This window comes from Quercus robur, chromosome 2, assembly GCF_932294415.1.
Source record: "Quercus robur chromosome 2, dhQueRobu3.1, whole genome shotgun sequence".
In the NCBI taxonomy this organism is placed as follows: domain Eukaryota; kingdom Viridiplantae; phylum Streptophyta; class Magnoliopsida; order Fagales; family Fagaceae; genus Quercus; species Quercus robur.
The window spans coordinates 16,841,930-16,861,141 of NC_065535.1; the positions used below are offsets into that span (position 1 = coordinate 16,841,930).

General features: G+C 43.2%; 3 protein-coding genes across 3 annotated transcripts; 1 reads left to right on the forward strand and 2 right to left on the reverse strand.

The window, feature by feature from the left end:
• Positions 1-294: 294 nt before the first annotated feature.
• On the reverse strand, positions 295-2,684 carry LOC126712667 (uncharacterized). Its single transcript, XM_050412095.1, has 3 exons — positions 2,137-2,684; positions 1,662-2,059; positions 295-1,592 (listed from the first exon to the last, which is right to left on the reverse strand). The coding sequence occupies exons 2-3, from the start codon at positions 2,055-2,057 to the stop codon at positions 1,035-1,037; spliced, it is 954 nt and encodes a 317-aa protein (XP_050268052.1). The 5' UTR covers positions 2,058-2,059; positions 2,137-2,684; the 3' UTR covers positions 295-1,034.
• A 5,448-nt stretch (positions 2,685-8,132) lies between these two features.
• On the reverse strand, positions 8,133-10,508 carry LOC126712668 (uncharacterized). Its single transcript, XM_050412096.1, has 3 exons — positions 9,961-10,508; positions 9,486-9,883; positions 8,133-9,416 (listed from the first exon to the last, which is right to left on the reverse strand). Exons 2-3 carry the CDS (start codon positions 9,879-9,881, stop codon positions 8,859-8,861), a joined length of 954 nt encoding a protein of 317 aa, XP_050268053.1. The 5' UTR covers positions 9,882-9,883; positions 9,961-10,508; the 3' UTR covers positions 8,133-8,858.
• A 3,354-nt stretch (positions 10,509-13,862) lies between these two features.
• On the forward strand, positions 13,863-14,936 carry LOC126712669 (protein MIZU-KUSSEI 1). Its single transcript, XM_050412097.1, has one exon. It carries the CDS (start codon positions 14,036-14,038, stop codon positions 14,729-14,731), a length of 696 nt encoding a protein of 231 aa, XP_050268054.1. The 5' UTR covers positions 13,863-14,035; the 3' UTR covers positions 14,732-14,936.
• Positions 14,937-19,212: the final 4,276 nt, after the last annotated feature.

Sequence of the window (19,212 nt, forward strand, 5' to 3'; positions counted from 1 at the left end):
CGGAAGTACTACCAATAGAAGCAGCAGCATGAAGACCAATTTCTTTTATTTTTCAGCAAATTATAGTTTAACTCCTCAGATTTATCGTTTACTTTAGTTTTTTCGCAACAATACTCTTTTTTAGCCCAAGGGGCAGGGTTTGGTTTTAATTACTTTTATTTAAATGCATGGCAATAAGAGGAGTTTTATTCAGAAATCACTGAAGTATATCTTTCCTCCGACGGTCCACTAAGTTTACGACCCAAGAACGACTAAGTCCATAACTCACGGACCAAGAAAAAACCCGACGGACTAATGAAAGATGTTAAGGCATCAAGGCTAAAAAAGCCAGAAAAAACAATGGTCCGAGAAGGCTAAAGCTAAAAGCTGACGGTCCAGTAGAAATATGGATCAAGCCTTCAAAACCGACGGACCAACGGAGATGTCAAAAGGCATCGAGGCTAATTGCCATCAAAATAACGGACCGAAAAAGCTAAAGCTAAAAGCTAACGGTCCAAAAAATAGAGTTCTCATATGGATCGGGCCCTCAAAACTGACGGTCCAATGGATGAAAATTTATATGGTTGACGGTCAACTTACTGACGGTCTTACCAAAAAATGAGACTACGGACCAACAGAGATGTCAAAAGGCATCGAGGCTAATCGCCATCAAAATAACGGACCGAAAAAGCTAAAGCTAAAAGCTAACGGTCCAATGAATAGAGTTCTCATATGGATCGGGCCCTCAAAACTGACGGTCCAATGGATGAAAATTTATATGGTTGACGGTCAACTTGCTGACGGTCTTACCAAAAAATGAGACTACTTACAAATAAATTTCTCCAACCAACAAGCCTGTAAAGATGACGAGCTAACCAAAAAGGCTAAAATACAAAATAATAGACGATCACATTAAAATTAGTCAAACAATAAAAAGACAAGTGTATATGTGCAAAGTAACGGACAACAAGGGATAGATTGAATTACAAACGAAAAGCCCCAACAAACATACGGGCACTTAAAGACATTGTTCAAGAATTACAACTAATGAAGGATTAAGCGGCAGGAGCGTCCTTGGAGACCCCGTCAGCTTTATCCTTCACAATCTGATCTGAAGGCCCAGCAGGGGTAGCAACAGCAGGCTGGGCCAGAACAACCCCAGCGTCGTTAAGCAAGGAATCCAAGCTAAGGGGTTCGTCATCTCTGTCAGCGGCAGGAGTCATTGGAACGGAAGTGTCCATGGTGATTCCAGACAGATCCAGCTCCGGATAAGCTAACGACACTTGCTTCAGACAGTCATCAAAACCTGCGCCATAGTAATCAGCACAAGAGTCGATGAAGGACTGAGTTGTCTTGAACTTTTCAACTGCGTCAGCCCCAGCCGTCACCACCTGCGCACGCAGAGACGAAACCTCCTCCTCAAGTCTCTTCTGCTCACCCTCTGCTTCTCCTAGCTTCTCCTTCACATCCTTCAGGTCTGTGTTTAAGAGACGGACGGCCTCCTTGTATTGCGCCTGCTGATCCATCAAGGTGGAGTTGTGCCTCCTCACCCGAGAGACGACGCCTTCTTTGGCCATGCAACGATCTTGGAGTGCTTTAACACGAACCAAGGCCTGAAGGAAATACAACCGTCAGCTATTAAGCAAGGAAAAATATCAGATTAATCAAAGTAGGAAACATACCCGTGCAATATCAAAGAAGGCTGACGCCCCCAGGTCATCCGTCCCAAGCTGAGCACAAGGATCCAGATCCGTCTGTTTGATAAGAGACTCCAGACTCTCGACAGCATGATCTTTGTGAGTCAGCAAGCAACGGGGCCCCTCAACGACAGGACCAGAAGAAGTCATCACTCCTTTCCCAGCACCGTGACTAAGCTTGGGAGGTGACTTCTGGGAGGGCGCGTCCGTAGGAGTGACGGCCACCTTCTTGGAAGGAGGATCATCCTTTCCGTCAGATTTCCTCTTGATTGAGCCCTTCAAAGAGGAATGAGGAGTTGACGCTCCATCCTTCCCCTTAGCTTTATCTTCTTCCTTCTTACGGGCGGCAGCGGCCCTCACCCTTTGCTTCGCAGCCTCCATCTCTGCAAAAAGAAAGCTAACGGATAAGTAATCTGACGGATGAATAGTAGCAGACGGATTAAATAACGCATTTACTTACGTTTTCTTGAAAATTCTTCCAACTTCCGTGCTTCGACCGTCGGCTCAGGACCACCACAATACAAATGTAGAGTGTCTAGGGTTATCAAGTCCCTACACCTACGTTGCTCAAGTGAGATGGTGAGTATCCGACGGATGAAATCCCTCTGTTCGTCAGACACCTCCGGACGAGTGATGGCTGAGACAAGGAAACAGTGTTAAAAAGAGACGGTGAAAATGAAAAGCGACGGTAAAAAGAAAGAGACGGGGGCAACCTGACTCCCTAATATAAGCCCAAGTGTTATCAAAATAACCCCCGGGCAACTTATCCCATTCATCCGGGCGACACACCCAGTCCGTCCCTTTAACAAAGAAAAATCTATTTTTCCAATTCCTATTTGAATCCGGCATATCAAACACCAATCTTAAGTTCTTTTCACGAGGTGCGAAGTGATATGTCCCCTTGGCGGATACTTTGTGCTGGGGTCTGTAGCAGTAAAAGAACTCGTCTAGCGAAAGTTGACGGTTCCCCCCACTCAAGCGACCCCAAAGAACCTCAGCTCCGATAAAGATCCTCCAGGCATTCGGAGAGATCTGGCTGACGGACAATCCTAAGAAATCCGCCAGCTGACGGTGTAAAGCCGTCAGTGGGAGCCTAAGGCCAGCTGCGAACATGGCGTCATACATCCCCACATCAGCCGTCCTCCCTGTATAACACTTCTCATTCTTTTTAGGGAGACGGAGGGGAATGTGATCTGGGATCTGGAAACGGATACGCAACTCAGAAAAAACTCTGTTGCTCATCTTTGGGAGAAATTTATTGACGGCCCACTCCTCTGGAAGGATGAAGGGACGGTTACCTCCAGAACTCCCTGAAGTTCCCTCACTGGACTCTTCGTCATCCTCATCCTCATTACCGTCACTACTAACCTCGCTACCGTCACCCCTATCTTCGTCACTATCGATCTCTACGTCACCTTCCTCCCAGGTCCCGTCGTCAACAACTTCCTTGTCGACCCTCTCGACCTCAACCTCACTTAACACCTCTTCCCTGACTCCCTCAACACGGTCCTCTACGTCAATACTAAGGGATTGGGCGGACGTTTCTCTTCCTGACGACTCCAAAAAGCCGTCGGACTCTTGACCTGAGCCAAAGACTTCGTCGTAGCCCGCTCCATCGCGGACTGACGACTGATCACTCGACGCGTCACTTGACATCTGACTACCTACAAGTGACGGATACACCCTAAGTTCCTAGACTGACGTTCTCAATAAAAGAAAAATTCTTGGGCAAAAATAAAAATAAAAAGGAAGCAGAAAGGAAAAGGAACTTACAGGTGAAATAGATCTTGAATAAATAAAACAAAGTGTGACGGTATTGGTAAGAGCTGACGGAGCGAATCGTGAGTAAAAGCGACGGGTTCTCTCTTGAAAGATCTTCGAGGTTGAAATAGCGAAATAAGGCTGTGAGGCGTGATATTTATATAAGGGGAAAACGCACGAAACGCGAGGCGACGCCTGTGCCAGAAACGAGACCAACTATCGCGCGCCACGTGACCTTGCATTGAATAGCTCGCGACCCGAGGAATCATTCGTAATTCTTCTTTAGAAATAACTCCACATGCTGACGGTTCTAAACGTCAAGCATATAGAGTAGGGGGCAACTGATGAGGATAAAAAGGAGAGAGCCTCATACTGACGGTGTTATGCTGTCTTCAATAAATAGACGGAGCAAATAGCTGACGGTTGGATTTGATGGCCTCCAAGACTGACGGTTTTATCAAGTGACGCCCAAAAAGCTGAAGGAGATGCGTTGAGGCAGACGGTCGAGTCATGAAGTCGACTTGCTTCCCATGTGATAAGTCAAGAGTTGACTTGTTTCCCACGCAAGAGAATATCCAAAGGGACTCCTATAAGGAAAGGATCCCGGAAATTACGCCCAAAGGGACTCCTATAAGGAAAGGATCCCGGAAATTACGCCCAAAAGGACTCCTATAAGGAAAAGACTTCTACTCCAAGGAAAAGAGGGATGACCCTCGCTACTATAAAAACTTTAGCACTCTCGTTACCCGAGGTACGCATAATTTTACCCTCTCTGGCACTCTAGAGCAGTGAGAATAGTTCTAACTTGACCTTCGGAGGGTATTTGGCCGGTACCACACCGGTACACTCCGCTAGGTTATTCCTTTTTCGTTGTGCAGGTGCCGTTTGCGATCGAGTGAGGAGCGTGTGACTCATTGGTGGTATTGTTTTCGGTATCATCAACCCCCAACAGATAGCCAGGGACGTGACATTCTTGGTTGTTGATTGCTCATCAGCTTACAACGCTATCCTCGGGCGACCCACGCTCAACTCATGGAAGGCAGTAACCTCCACCTACCACCTAATGATTAAGTTCCCAACTGACTACGGAGTAGGGGAGTTGCGCGGGAGTCAGATGGCCGCGCGCGAATGTTACATAGCCATGGTGGAAATGGAGGATCAGGTTCAAACTTTGAGTATAGAAGAGCACCGGACGGTAACGGAGCCGGTTGAGAAGCTAGAAGAAATACCCCTTGACAGTTCCGATCCTGGCCGAACGACCAAAATTGGAACACTCGCTAACCCCACGACCCGTCAAGAGCTCATAACATTCCTTAGGCAAAATCAAGACGTATTCGCATGGGGTCATGAAGATATGCCAGGAATAGATCCTTCAATCATGGTGCATAAGCTGAATGTGTCGCCCGCCTTTTCACCCGTCAGACAAAAGAAGAGGGTGTTTGCCCCGGAGCGAGACCTAGCCATAGCAGAGGAAGTCAGAAAGCTACGGGAAGCAAGCTTCATCAGGGAAGTGTACTATCCCGACTGGTTAGCAAATGTAGTAATGGTGAAGAAAGCGAGCGGGAAATGGCGGATGTGTGTGGACTTCACCGACCTTAACAGAGCTTGCCCCAAGGATAGCTACCCCCTACCCAGGGTCGATGTCCTAGTAGACTCCACGGCCCGACACCAGTTGCTGAGCTTCATGGACGCTTTCTCAGGATACAACCAAATCCGAATGCACGAAGCCGACCAGGAGAAAACGTCGTTCGTAACTAGCCAAGGCCTATTCTGTTACAAGGTCATGCCCTTCGGCCTCAAGAACGCAGGCGCAACGTACCAAAGGCTCATGAACAAAATGTTCGCACAACAGATTGGGAGGAATGTCCAGGTCTACGTGGACGACATGCTAGTTAAGAGCCGGAGGGAGGAAGATCATCTAGGAGATCTCAAAGAAACATTTGATACACTCCGCTCCTACAATATGAAGCTCAACCCAGGGAAGTGCGCCTTTGGAGTAACGGCAGGAAAATTCTTGGGATTCGTGGTGTCTCAAAGGGGAATCGAGGCGAACCCGGATAAGATCCGAGCCATTATGGAAATGACACCGCCAAGAAGTATAAAGGAGGTGCAGAGCCTAAATGGAAAAATAGCGGCACTTAACAGGTTCGTGTCAAGAGCAACGGACAAGTGTTTGCCATTCTTCCGGACATTGAAAAAATCCTTTGAATGGACCAACGAATGCCAGCAAGCGTTCGAAGAATTGAAGATTTACCTCTCCTCTCCACCGTTGTTGAGCCCGTCGCAGCCGGGAGAAGAGCTTTTTCTCTATCTGGCCGTCTCCCCCGCAGCTGTTAGCGCAGCCCTGATGAGAGAAGAAGAAAGAGTGCAAAAACCCGTATACTACGCAAGCCGAGCGCTTCGCGGTGCCGAGGAAAGATACCCGCCGATGGAAAAACTTGCCTTCGCATTAGTTACGGCAGCCCGAAAGCTCAAACCGTACTTCCAAGCTCATACGGTAAATGTCCTGACTGACAAACCTTTACGGCGAGCAATGAGCAGCCCCGAGGCCGCGGGCCGACTGGCATTATGGGCGATCGAGCTAAGCGAGTTTGACATTCAGTATCGTCCGCGGACCGCCATCAAGGGACAGGCTGTCGCCGACTTTATAGCTGAGTTCACCCATGACGAGGACCAGGGGGCGGCAGAGTCCCCTCAATGGAGCATACATACGAACGGATCATCCAACAGGCAAGCCGCAGGGGCCGGCATTGTGTTGCTATCACCTGAAGGAGACACCATTGAATGTATGGTCCGTCTAAACTTTCCCGCCACCAACAATGAATCAGAATATGAGGCTCTGATAGCAGGACTCGACCTTGCCAAAGCAGCAGGAGCCGCAAGGGTAGTCGTCTACTGCGATTCACAGGTTATCACCAACCAGATAAATGGAGACTACGAGTGCAAGAGCGAAAAGATGAAGAAATACCTTGACGAAGTAAGGACAAGAGTGGGCGACCTAGAAGCCAAAATCATCCAGATTCCCAGAGAGGAAAACGAGCGAGCAGACCGTCTCGCGAAGGCCGCCTCAGCAGAACGAATGGTCGTCCCTGGTAATGTACTCTCCTTTGTACAGCTTTCCCCGCTAATAGATCTCAGCAATATGCAGGAAATATGCTCCGACAGCGGCTGGGCAGCGCCGTTGGTTTCATACCTAAAAAGCGGGGTCTTACCGGACGAAAAGGAAGCCGCAAGGAAGCTTAAAGTCCAGGCGGCAAGGTTCGTCCTGATAAAAGACGTCCTATACAAGAGAGGTTTCTCCCGACCGTATCTGAGATGCTTGGGTGCGGAAGAGGCGGACTACGTCATGAGAGAAGTACATGAAGGAATCTGCGGAAACCACTCAGGGTCCAGATCATTGGTACACAAGCTTGTACGAGCAGGGTATTATTGGCCCACTATGCAGAAGGACGCCGAAGCCTATGTCAGGGCCTGCGACAAATGCCAACGGTTCAGCAATATTATTAGACAACCAACCGAAGAGCTGACCCCAATGACAGCCCCATGGCCGTTCGCACAATGGGGATTAGACATTATGGGACCATTCCCTACAGCTATGCGGCAGCTGAAATTCCTGGTAGTAGGCATCGACTATTTCACGAAATGGGTGGAAGCTGAAGCTTTAGCCACGATTACGGAGAAAAACGTTCGGAGCTTCGTCTGGAGATGCATCGTATGCAGGTTTGGCATTCCTAGAGTCCTTGTCTCGGATAACGGAAGACAGTTCGACAACGACCATTTCCGGGATTTTTGCTCACAGTTGGGAATAAAGAACCACTACTCCTCCCCCGCCCACCCTCAAGCTAATGGACAAGTCGAAGTCACAAACCGATCCTTGCTCAAGATCATCAAGACTCGACTCGAGGGGGCAAAGGGTATATGGCCCGAAGAATTGCCAAGTGTACTATGGGCATACAGAACGACGGCAAGAACACCAACAGGAGAAACACCGTTCCGCTTGACATACGGAAGCGAAGCAGTCATCCCGGCAGAAGTCGGACTCGCAAGCTATAGGGTACACAACCATGATGAGGACAAAAACGATGAAGCTATGCGACTACAGCTCGACCTAGTGGATGAGATCAGGGCAGCAGCAGAACAAAGGCTCGCTAGGTACCAGGATCGCATGGCCAAATACTACAACTCTCGGGTCCGACACAGAGACTTCCAAGTCGGAGACCTTGTTCTTAGGAAGGTCATGGGCGCCGCTAGGGACCCTACCCAAGGGAAACTCGGCCCTAATTGGGAAGGTCCTTACCGAATCTCGTCGTGGCAGAGAAAAGGGACTTACCACCTTGAAACATTGGAGGGACAGAAGCTACCACATCCATGGAACACCGAGCACCTACGGAAGTACTACCAATAGAAGCAGCAGCATGAAGACCAATTTCTTTTATTTTTCAGCAAATTATAGTTTAACTCCTCAGATTTATCGTTTACTTTAGTTTTTTCGCAACAATACTCTTTTTTAGCCCAAGGGGCAGGGTTTGGTTTTAATTACTTTTATTTAAATGCATGGCAATAAGAGGAGTTTTATTCAGAAATCACTGAAGTATATCTTTCCTCCGACGGTCCACTAAGTTTACGACCCAAGAACGACTAAGTCCATAACTCACGGACCAAGAAAAAACCCGACGGACTAATGAAAGATGTTAAGGCATCAAGGCTAAAAAAGCCAGAAAAAACAATGGTCCGAGAAGGCTAAAGCTAAAAGCTGACGGTCCAGTAGAAATATGGATCAAGCCTTCAAAACCGACGGACCAACGGAGATGTCAAAAGGCATCGAGGCTAATTGCCATCAAAATAACGGACCGAAAAAGCTAAAGCTAAAAGCTAACGGTCCAAAAAATAGAGTTCTCATATGGATCGGGCCCTCAAAACTGACGGTCCAATGGATGAAAATTTATATGGTTGACGGTCAACTTACTGACGGTCTTACCAAAAAATGAGACTACGGACCAACAGAGATGTCAAAAGGCATCGAGGCTAATCGCCATCAAAATAACGGACCGAAAAAGCTAAAGCTAAAAGCTAACGGTCCAATGAATAGAGTTCTCATATGGATCGGGCCCTCAAAACTGACGGTCCAATGGATGAAAATTTATATGGTTGACGGTCAACTTGCTGACGGTCTTACCAAAAAATGAGACTACTTACAAATAAATTTCTCCAACCAACAAGCCTGTAAAGATGACGAGCTAACCAAAAAGGCTAAAATACAAAATAATAGACGATCACATTAAAATTAGTCAAACAATAAAAAGACAAGTGTATATGTGCAAAGTAACGGACAACAAGGGATAGATTGAATTACAAACGAAAAGCCCCAACAAACATACGGGCACTTAAAGACATTGTTCAAGAATTACAACTAATGAAGGATTAAGCGGCAGGAGCGTCCTTGGAGACCCCGTCAGCTTTATCCTTCACAATCTGATCTGAAGGCCCAGCAGGGGTAGCAACAGCAGGCTGGGCCAGAACAACCCCAGCGTCGTTAAGCAAGGAATCCAAGCTAAGGGGTTCGTCATCTCTGTCAGCGGCAGGAGTCATTGGAACGGAAGTGTCCATGGTGATTCCAGACAGATCCAGCTCCGGATAAGCTAACGACACTTGCTTCAGACAGTCATCAAAACCTGCGCCATAGTAATCAGCACAAGAGTCGATGAAGGACTGAGTTGTCTTGAACTTTTCAACTGCGTCAGCCCCAGCCGTCACCACCTGCGCACGCAGAGACGAAACCTCCTCCTCAAGTCTCTTCTGCTCACCCTCTGCTTCTCCTAGCTTCTCCTTCACATCCTTCAGGTCTGTGTTTAAGAGACGGACGGCCTCCTTGTATTGCGCCTGCTGATCCATCAAGGTGGAGTTGTGCCTCCTCACCCGAGAGACGACGCCTTCTTTGGCCATGCAACGATCTTGGAGTGCTTTAACACGAACCAAGGCCTGAAGGAAATACAACCGTCAGCTATTAAGCAAGGAAAAATATCAGATTAATCAAAGTAGGAAACATACCCGTGCAATATCAAAGAAGGCTGACGCCCCCAGGTCATCCGTCCCAAGCTGAGCACAAGGATCCAGATCCGTCTGTTTGATAAGAGACTCCAGACTCTCGACAGCATGATCTTTGTGAGTCAGCAAGCAACGGGGCCCCTCAACGACAGGACCAGAAGAAGTCATCACTCCTTTCCCAGCACCGTGACTAAGCTTGGGAGGTGACTTCTGGGAGGGCGCGTCCGTAGGAGTGACGGCCACCTTCTTGGAAGGAGGATCATCCTTTCCGTCAGATTTCCTCTTGATTGAGCCCTTCAAAGAGGAATGAGGAGTTGACGCTCCATCCTTCCCCTTAGCTTTATCTTCTTCCTTCTTACGGGCGGCAGCGGCCCTCACCCTTTGCTTCGCAGCCTCCATCTCTGCAAAAAGAAAGCTAACGGATAAGTAATCTGACGGATGAATAGTAGCAGACGGATTAAATAACGCATTTACTTACGTTTTCTTGAAAATTCTTCCAACTTCCGTGCTTCGACCGTCGGCTCAGGACCACCACAATACAAATGTAGAGTGTCTAGGGTTATCAAGTCCCTACACCTACGTTGCTCAAGTGAGATGGTGAGTATCCGACGGATGAAATCCCTCTGTTCGTCAGACACCTCCGGACGAGTGATGGCTGAGACAAGGAAACAGTGTTAAAAAGAGACGGTGAAAATGAAAAGCGACGGTAAAAAGAAAGAGACGGGGGCAACCTGACTCCCTAATATAAGCCCAAGTGTTATCAAAATAACCCCCGGGCAACTTATCCCATTCATCCGGGCGACACACCCAGTCCGTCCCTTTAACAAAGAAAAATCTATTTTTCCAATTCCTATTTGAATCCGGCATATCAAACACCAATCTTAAGTTCTTTTCACGAGGTGCGAAGTGATATGTCCCCTTGGCGGATACTTTGTGCTGGGGTCTGTAGCAGTAAAAGAACTCGTCTAGCGAAAGTTGACGGTTCCCCCCACTCAAGCGACCCCAAAGAACCTCAGCTCCGATAAAGATCCTCCAGGCATTCGGAGAGATCTGGCTGACGGACAATCCTAAGAAATCCGCCAGCTGACGGTGTAAAGCCGTCAGTGGGAGCCTAAGGCCAGCTGCGAACATGGCGTCATACATCCCCACATCAGCCGTCCTCCCTGTATAACACTTCTCATTCTTTTTAGGGAGACGGAGGGGAATGTGATCTGGGATCTGGAAACGGATACGCAACTCAGAAAAAACTCTGTTGCTCATCTTTGGGAGAAATTTATTGACGGCCCACTCCTCTGGAAGGATGAAGGGACGGTTACCTCCAGAACTCCCTGAAGTTCCCTCACTGGACTCTTCGTCATCCTCATCCTCATTACCGTCACTACTAACCTCGCTACCATCACCCCTATCTTCGTCACTATCGATCTCTACGTCACCTTCCTCCCAGGTCCCGTCGTCAACAACTTCCTTGTCGACCCTCTCGACCTCAACCTCACTTAACACCTCTTCCCTGACTCCCTCAACACGGTCCTCTACGTCAATACTAAGGGATTGGGCGGACGTTTCTCTTCCTGACGACTCCAAAAAGCCGTCGGACTCTTGACCTGAGCCAAAGACTTCGTCGTAGCCCGCTCCATCGCGGACTGACGACTGATCACTCGACGCGTCACTTGACATCTGACTACCTACAAGTGACGGATACACCCTAAGTTCCTAGACTGACGTTCTCAATAAAAGAAAAATTCTTGGGCAAAAATAAAAATAAAAAGGAAGCAGAAAGGAAAAGGAACTTACAGGTGAAATAGATCTTGAATAAATAAAACAAAGTGTGACGGTATTGGTAAGAGCTGACGGAGCGAATCGTGAGTAAAAGCGACGGGTTCTCTCTTGAAAGATCTTCGAGGTTGAAATAGCGAAATAAGGCTGTGAGGCGTGATATTTATATAAGGGGAAAACGCACGAAACGCGAGGCGACGCCTGTGCCAGAAACGAGACCAACTATCGCGCGCCACGTGACCTTGCATTGAATAGCTCGCGACCCGAGGAATCATTCGTAATTCTTCTTTAGAAATAACTCCACATGCTGACGGTTCTAAACGTCAAGCATATAGAGTAGGGGGCAACTGATGAGGATAAAAAGGAGAGAGCCTCATACTGACGGTGTTATGCTGTCTTCAATAAATAGACGGAGCAAATAGCTGACGGTTGGATTTGATGGCCTCCAAGACTGACGGTTTTATCAAGTGACGCCCAAAAAGCTGAAGGAGATGCGTTGAGGCAGACGGTCGAGTCATGAAGTCGACTTGCTTCCCATGTGATAAGTCAAGAGTTGACTTGTTTCCCACGCAAGAGAATATCCAAAGGGACTCCTATAAGGAAAGGATCCCGGAAATTACGCCCAAAGGGACTCCTATAAGGAAAGGATCCCGGAAATTACGCCCAAAAGGACTCCTATAAGGAAAAGACTTCTACTCCAAGGAAAAGAGGGATGACCCTCGCTACTATAAAAACTTTAGCACTCTCGTTACCCGAGGTACGCATAATTTTACCCTCTCTGGCACTCTAGAGCAGTGAGAATAGTTCTAACTTGACCTTCGGAGGGTATTTGGCCGGTACCACACCGGTACACTCCGCTAGGTTATTCCTTTTCGTTGTGCAGGTGCCGTTTGCGATCGAGTGAGGAGCGTGTGACTCATTGGTGGTATTGTTTTCGGTATCATCACAAAGGATAAACATTTGGTGTTAGAATCCTGGGGTGGCAGACTGCGGGACAGACAGGACTAATTGGGTCTAATCATTGCCTCGGCATGCTTCCTGCTCATACTCATGCATGCCATCCCATCCACTTTATTGAACCTTTGTTTCTTTTGTGTTTCTCTTTTGCTTTTCGCTTGGTAAAACTTCCAATCCAGTTTCGTGTTATTGTGCTCTTTTTCACCTTTCTTTTTCTCTATTTTTAATTGTTAATGGCATCGTTTCCAACTGCTAAGATATATTGGAAAAAAAAAGTTAATTTGGCGGAAAAGAGGTCAATTAGTTAAAAGTTGTTAACACTTACACACTCAGTCTTCCACCCCTAAAAGATATGGCGTTTGTCCCAATACAACCTAAAGTCAATGCTGTAAGCCTGTAATATGGTCGGCATATATGGTGGACAGTTTTGAACACATCAGTTTGCATTCATATTGACTACACATTAGCTTTATTTTGATCCTTATTATGGCCTATAACTATAAGCTAATGGTGCTTCTTTTCTTGCCTTGATTTTTGGAAAAATATTAAAGTAAAGGTTAGTGTTAACGGAATAGTTAAAAATAAAACTTTATGGTCGACATCAGTTTTGAACACACATTAGTTTGCATTCATATTGACTACACATTAGCTTTATTTTGATCCTTATTATGACCTATAACTATAAGCTAATGGTGCTTCTTTTCTTGCCTTGATTTTTGGAAAAATATTAAAGTAAAGACTAGTGTTAACGGACACATAAGATGATAGTTAAAAAAAAAAAAAAAACTTTATGTTTGCTTTATGTTAGATTTTTTATTAACTTTATAAAATATGGAGTTAACTTTTTAAATTTTACTTATTAGTAGTATATTCTGTCCTTTCATCAATTTATACTAATTTTTTATTAACTAGATTTTACAATAACTCGTCCTTAACGAATACTTTACTATGCCCATTAATATTTCTCTAAAGTTATAATCCTTTTATTACAAGAGAAAAGTATACTTCCTAACGTTTCTAATACAAAAATTTAGGGTTTAAATATTAATTCAACCTCAATTGTTTATATATTAAAAAATATATATAAATGTCCATATTATCTTTTTTATCAATAACTATGTATTAATTTGTATGACCTAGATAATAGCATTTTTAATATCTTTAGGCTTAAATTTGTTTCACACAAAGTGTTTTACATAGTTTTACACACTCTAAAAAAATGCTAGTCTTAACCCTTTAACTCGATAATATTATATTGGTAATTATTCTCTCACACTTGTTAATGTACACTTCGCACACATTGTTTATAATTTCACATATTTTTTTTTATATTGATATCCATTTTTAAAACTTGAAATTGATGATTTGTAAGAGATAATTACAATAATGAGTGTACGAGAATCAATGATGCAAAACTTGAAAGGTAAGTAATATGTGCTAGCTAATTTGACACTGGTAATTTAGGGGAGAAAGAATCCGAAAGATGATATCAGTGTTGCAAAGCTTTCAGCATCAGGCATGCCACTCACCCAAGTACTTCCAAGATTGAGGCCCCCGCACGCCCTCGTGGGCATAATTATTGCCCACGATTCCTCGCCCCCACTCTCTCATTCATTCCCCAATGTCTTTCCGTCACTTTGCTCCTCTTTTTTGCTTATTTATTGGCTTTTTAGCTCTCACCACTCTCCTTATACTCTCTCATACCCTTCATTCCTTCTTCACCTACTTATAGCTCCACCTGGTTTACATATCTCCCACCTTTCATACTCTCTCTCTCCTCCTCTTATACCTAGCTAGCTACCTTGTAAAACATATATACAAACATGAGGATGATAGACTTGGGAAGCCAAAGAGGCCCTTTACATATTATGGACACAGCAACCTCTGTAGACTGTGGCAGAGAAGTAAGGTTCAGAAGATCCTTTCGATCCATAGTCGAGTGCATGGTCCCATGCTGTGGGTTCCAACCCTCCGACTCACTCTCCAGCGACACCGAATCAACTCACGGTGGCTCCTCCTCTACAGTAACCGGAACTTTCTTCGGTTACAGAAAAGGCAGAGTCAGCTTCTGTCTCCAAGATGACACTCGAAGCTCCCCACTCCTCCTTCTCGAGTTTGCTGTCCCCACAGCTTACCTCGCTCGAGAGATGCAATACGGGTTGCTCAGAATCGCTCTCGAGTGTACCAGACAAAAGGAAATGAACATGGGCTCCAAATCCAGTACTGGTTGCTCGATCTTCAACGTGCCTGTTTGGTCCATGTACTGCAACGGAAGGAAAGTTGGGTTCGCCATAAGGCGTCAGATGACAGAGAGTGATTTGGCTGTGTTGAAGCAGATGCAGACAGTGTCTGTTGGAGCTGGTGTGTTGCCTGTTGCTCCAAAGTCTGAGGATGGTGACCTTATGTACCTTAGAGCTAGCTTTGACCGAGTCAGCTCGACTGACTCCGAGGCCTTTCACATGATTAACCCAGTTGGGAGTTCTGGTCAAGAGCTCAGCATATTTCTTTTCAGATCATGATAGGAGCCACAACCCCAGCACCAAATTGTTGTTGCTATTTGGACCAGTATTTATACTGTAGTTGTAGTACTAGTGAATTTCAATGTATTATGTGGTTTCCGATCTTCATGTCTTAATTAGGAAAATTTATTCTTACTGCTTGTATGTATTATAAATGATGAAAATATCTAAGTTCGGATGTGCAACGAAAAACTATAATCTTATACTCTCTGATCTCTTCGAATATTTTATATCTTTTTTTTATTTATTTTTTATGATTGTATCTTGCACTGATAACAACAGGATATCTAAATATATCCAAAAAAAAAAAAAAAAAAAAAAAAAACAACAACAACAACAGGCTATCTCAGTCCTTATTAAAATCAATTAATAGAAAATGTTGTGTAACTTATTTATTGTTTAAAAAGTATAATATAAAAATTTAAAAAAAAATCCAATAATCGTGGCAGGCATCTTTACCCTTCACGCTTCAAAAGATTTAACAATGGACTAAGTTAATTCAGTTAACCAAAAGGTAAGAGCCTTATAACTTAATTGATACTTCTTGATATTTTTAATGGAGAAATGTATAATTCAGGTTCTCTCACCCCATCATTAAAAATAAAAGGGTTAATTAACTCGAAAAAAAGAGGATCAACAATATTGGGACAGTTTACTTTGTAGTTGATGAAAATAATTGCTAGCCATAGTTAAATCTAAGTAGTAGTTTAGCAAAAAAAAAATTCCTTTTAATAATAATAGTAATAAGAATTCAACATCTCTCTCTCTCTCTCTCTCTCTCTCTCTCTCTCTCTCTCTCTCTCTCTCTCTCTCTCTCTCTCCCCACCACAATAGGAAAAAACTAGAGCAGATCATATCTTAGAGGCAAGTCCATATCAATAAATCCCAATGAATTAATTGGGTTGCAATGCTATCAAGTTATTCCACTCATTCATTTATGTCTTTACTTTTACTAAAACTAACATTCTATATACTTTATTCTAGTCATTTTTAATCGAAAACTTCTAGATTTTAGAGTGTCTTGCCAAATTTCTAACTTGGCATTAATTCAACCATTAGTTTTGATCTATTAAAATCATATCATCAGCAAAAAATCATATACCAAGAGACTTCTTGGATCAGTTTTGTAAGCTCATCCATCACTATTGCAAAGAAGTATGGACTTAGTTAGGGGTGTCCACGGGTCCTCATCACCCGACCAACCCGCCGGACCCGCCCGAAACTGACTGGCCACCACCCGAACCAACCAATTTGATGGTCGGCGGCAGGTCGCCACGCACACAACCCAAACCCTTCGGGTTGGTTGGCGGGTTTCCTCCCCAAAAACCCGAGCCACCCGACCTGACCATCAAATCAAAACATCCGGCGACATTCAAAGGTATTCCGACAAAAAATGACAAATACCGGTGATATTTTTGCTTTTTCGATGAAGATCTACTTGAAATCCACCAGATCCAACAATATTTCGTCAAGATCTAGTCCAGATTTGACAGATCCGGCCAAATATTGGCCAGATCTCGCCGAATCCTACGAAATTTCGGCACCGACGGCGAAACCCGAAACCGACCGACACAAACCCAAAAATCGATGGACCCAAACCGAACAACCCGACCATTAATACGGGTCAATTTCGGTTCTGATTTTCGCCCACCCGAGAAATTCGGGTCGATTCCAGATCAGGCACAAACCCAACCTGTGGACACCCCTAAACTTAGTGTTGATCCTTGATGCAAATCTATAGTGATAGGTAGTGCACTTATTATTAATCCACTTGTTCTCACACTAGTTATAGCTTTGCCATACATATCGTTAATCAACTTAATATACTTTAGAGAAACTTATTTCTTTTTGGAAATTCACCAAATAATCTCTCTATGGATCTCGATCTAGATCAACAAAACAATATAAGATCTTTATGTGCCTCCCTATATTTTTCCATTAGACATCTAGTAATTAAATAGCTACCACAATTATCAATTTTATATTCAAAGTAAAAATAAAAGAAAAAAATATTTTGTTACTGGATAGTATTATATATTATATATCATAATTTGACATGTCTTTTTTTTCTATATATAAATAATTTTAGGTAAAGGGATTTATCAACACTTTCATTAGAAACACCAAGTTATGCTATTTAATTGCATGACTCTCAACTGTTTGTCTCACTATTACCATGTTTGTCTTATTGTATTTCCTATAGGAAAGCTTGTGAGTTGTGATGCATTGTCATTAATTATGATGGAGATTGTGAGAGATTTAGCCAATTAGATATGTACATAATGGATATAGAGGTGGTTGTGTCCAAACCACACTAAAAGGTTTAGGTGTTTGGCCCACTCATACACTGAGAGTTTGAGCATATGCATGAGGGGCAGTAAATGAAAGTTTGGTTTAATTTTTAATCCAACCTTTTCTGTCGCTAAGTTTAATTTGTGGGTAAATTAATGATAGTTTATCAAAAAAGAAATCACCAAGATCCAGTGAAAAAAAAAAAAAAAAAATCAGCAAAAAATTTTATTTTTCTCAAAAATAAAAAAATTAAAGTGACAATAGAACTTTTGGGGTTTTTAAAGTATAAAATGTAAGATTATGTACTCTATTTTCATCATAGAATGACTATTAGAATCTTTTTACTCTATGGATCATATCAAGTAAAACTTCTCTACCTCCAAAAGCCTCGTTTTTTTTTTTTTTTTTTTTTTTTTTTCTAAGTACAAATGTACTTTTAAATTGCTTGTTTTTTAAATATAGACAATGAAAATAAACTTATCCAACCCACAACATTTTGTCTTTTCCAATTTCATAATTAATATTCTATTTTTTGTATTTAACCGTGTAAATGATATATACCATGTCATTTTAAGTGAAAGAACCACATGCTTTCCATAATTCAAAGTTTTAAATGTTAACATTTTAGCTAGTTTGTGCTAATTACTTGCAATCATAGGTAGAGCCAAGGGGGAGGTGGGGCGTCTTCAAATCCCAACTCCCCGCTTCCCCTACTACCTACGTACTTATCTAAACAAAATCCAATTATAATTATCATTAACTTGAGCGTTATAATTGCTAAGAATTTTGTAGTTCAATCGTTAGCTATTTCATGGTATTTTCAAGACATTTATATAGGGTACAAATCTCTCTTCTCCATTACAATTATCAAATTCATTATCGAAAAATAAAATTTTGGGCAGTTAAGGAGTACTAATTTGGAAATAAGGGACCTTCCCCCAGACTTTGCGAACGTCCACAACCACAAGGTAAGAACCCAAATTTGATAATTTGCCATTTTAAGGGTAGATGTTCAAGTAAGAATGGCATTTGGAAGGGCGAGACAGGAATTGCAACGCAGGGATTAGTGATTAGTGATTACAAACAAATATTAAAGTCTATATATATGAGGAATTAGAGGATAATAAATTGGAATGGGAAGTGTCATATATAGCTGACAGGCAAATAGAATTAGTGAAGGGAGCTAGGGACAGCTTTTGTCTGCATTAAAATGAATCAATTTGTTGGCCTTGGCCTCTTACAACGATGCATCTAGCTTCGTGTTGACTGTTCTTTTGCTGTTTAGTGTCATAATTATATTCCCCAAGCTCAATTCCATAGAGTAGGAGAAACAGAAAGATCCAATAAAATTAATGTGAAAAATTGACCCAACAAGCATTGTCTTTCATTAATTTTGTGGTCATCGCTAGCTCACGGGCAAGATGCTACAATATAATCAGCAAGAACTTTATGAAAATTAGTTAGAGAGGAGCGCCATAAGTTGTGCTGTCCTATCATCTGTGATACTATAGCTCTTGTTCTTGGCTTGTTCTTCTTCTTGTTGTTGCCATGCATATCCATAAACTGAAGCATCAGAGTCCATGATTATGTGATTGACTGTTGACTCGACCTTTAATTATTGAATCTTTTTTTAAGGCCTGTTGTTGTTAGAACATGTATTTGGTGACTTCCAGCGGGGTGTGATTACTTTGTTTTGTGTCCCCTATAAGAGAGTCCCCAATATCTATGTGTTTGCTTGTAAACAGCTTTCTTGTGAGAGGAAAAAAGAAAAGTTGGATAGGATACACAGATATGGACATGCACACGAGTTGCCTATTCACGTAGACAAGGGCTCCACCAACTCCACTTTTATAGTCCTTCCTTGTCTATTTCTCCTTCCCTTTAAGTTTTACCATTGCAAACCAGAAGATATGACCTAATATCTTCTACTTTTATCTCATCACCCCATAAGTGACACACTTAAGCTTTGACTTTAGGGGCAAAAATTTATAACTACCATCCATATTACAGAGGCACAACACACACACACACACACACTCGTGTAAATACCACTCATCATGTGAAGAGTAAGCAGTTTTTTATACATATAAAAAATGTTGAAAATTGGGAATGAAATTTAAACCCTATAGTCTCTACTAAAAATATTAGGAAATACTAGTTGAGTTATAAGACTATTAATAGTAAACAAT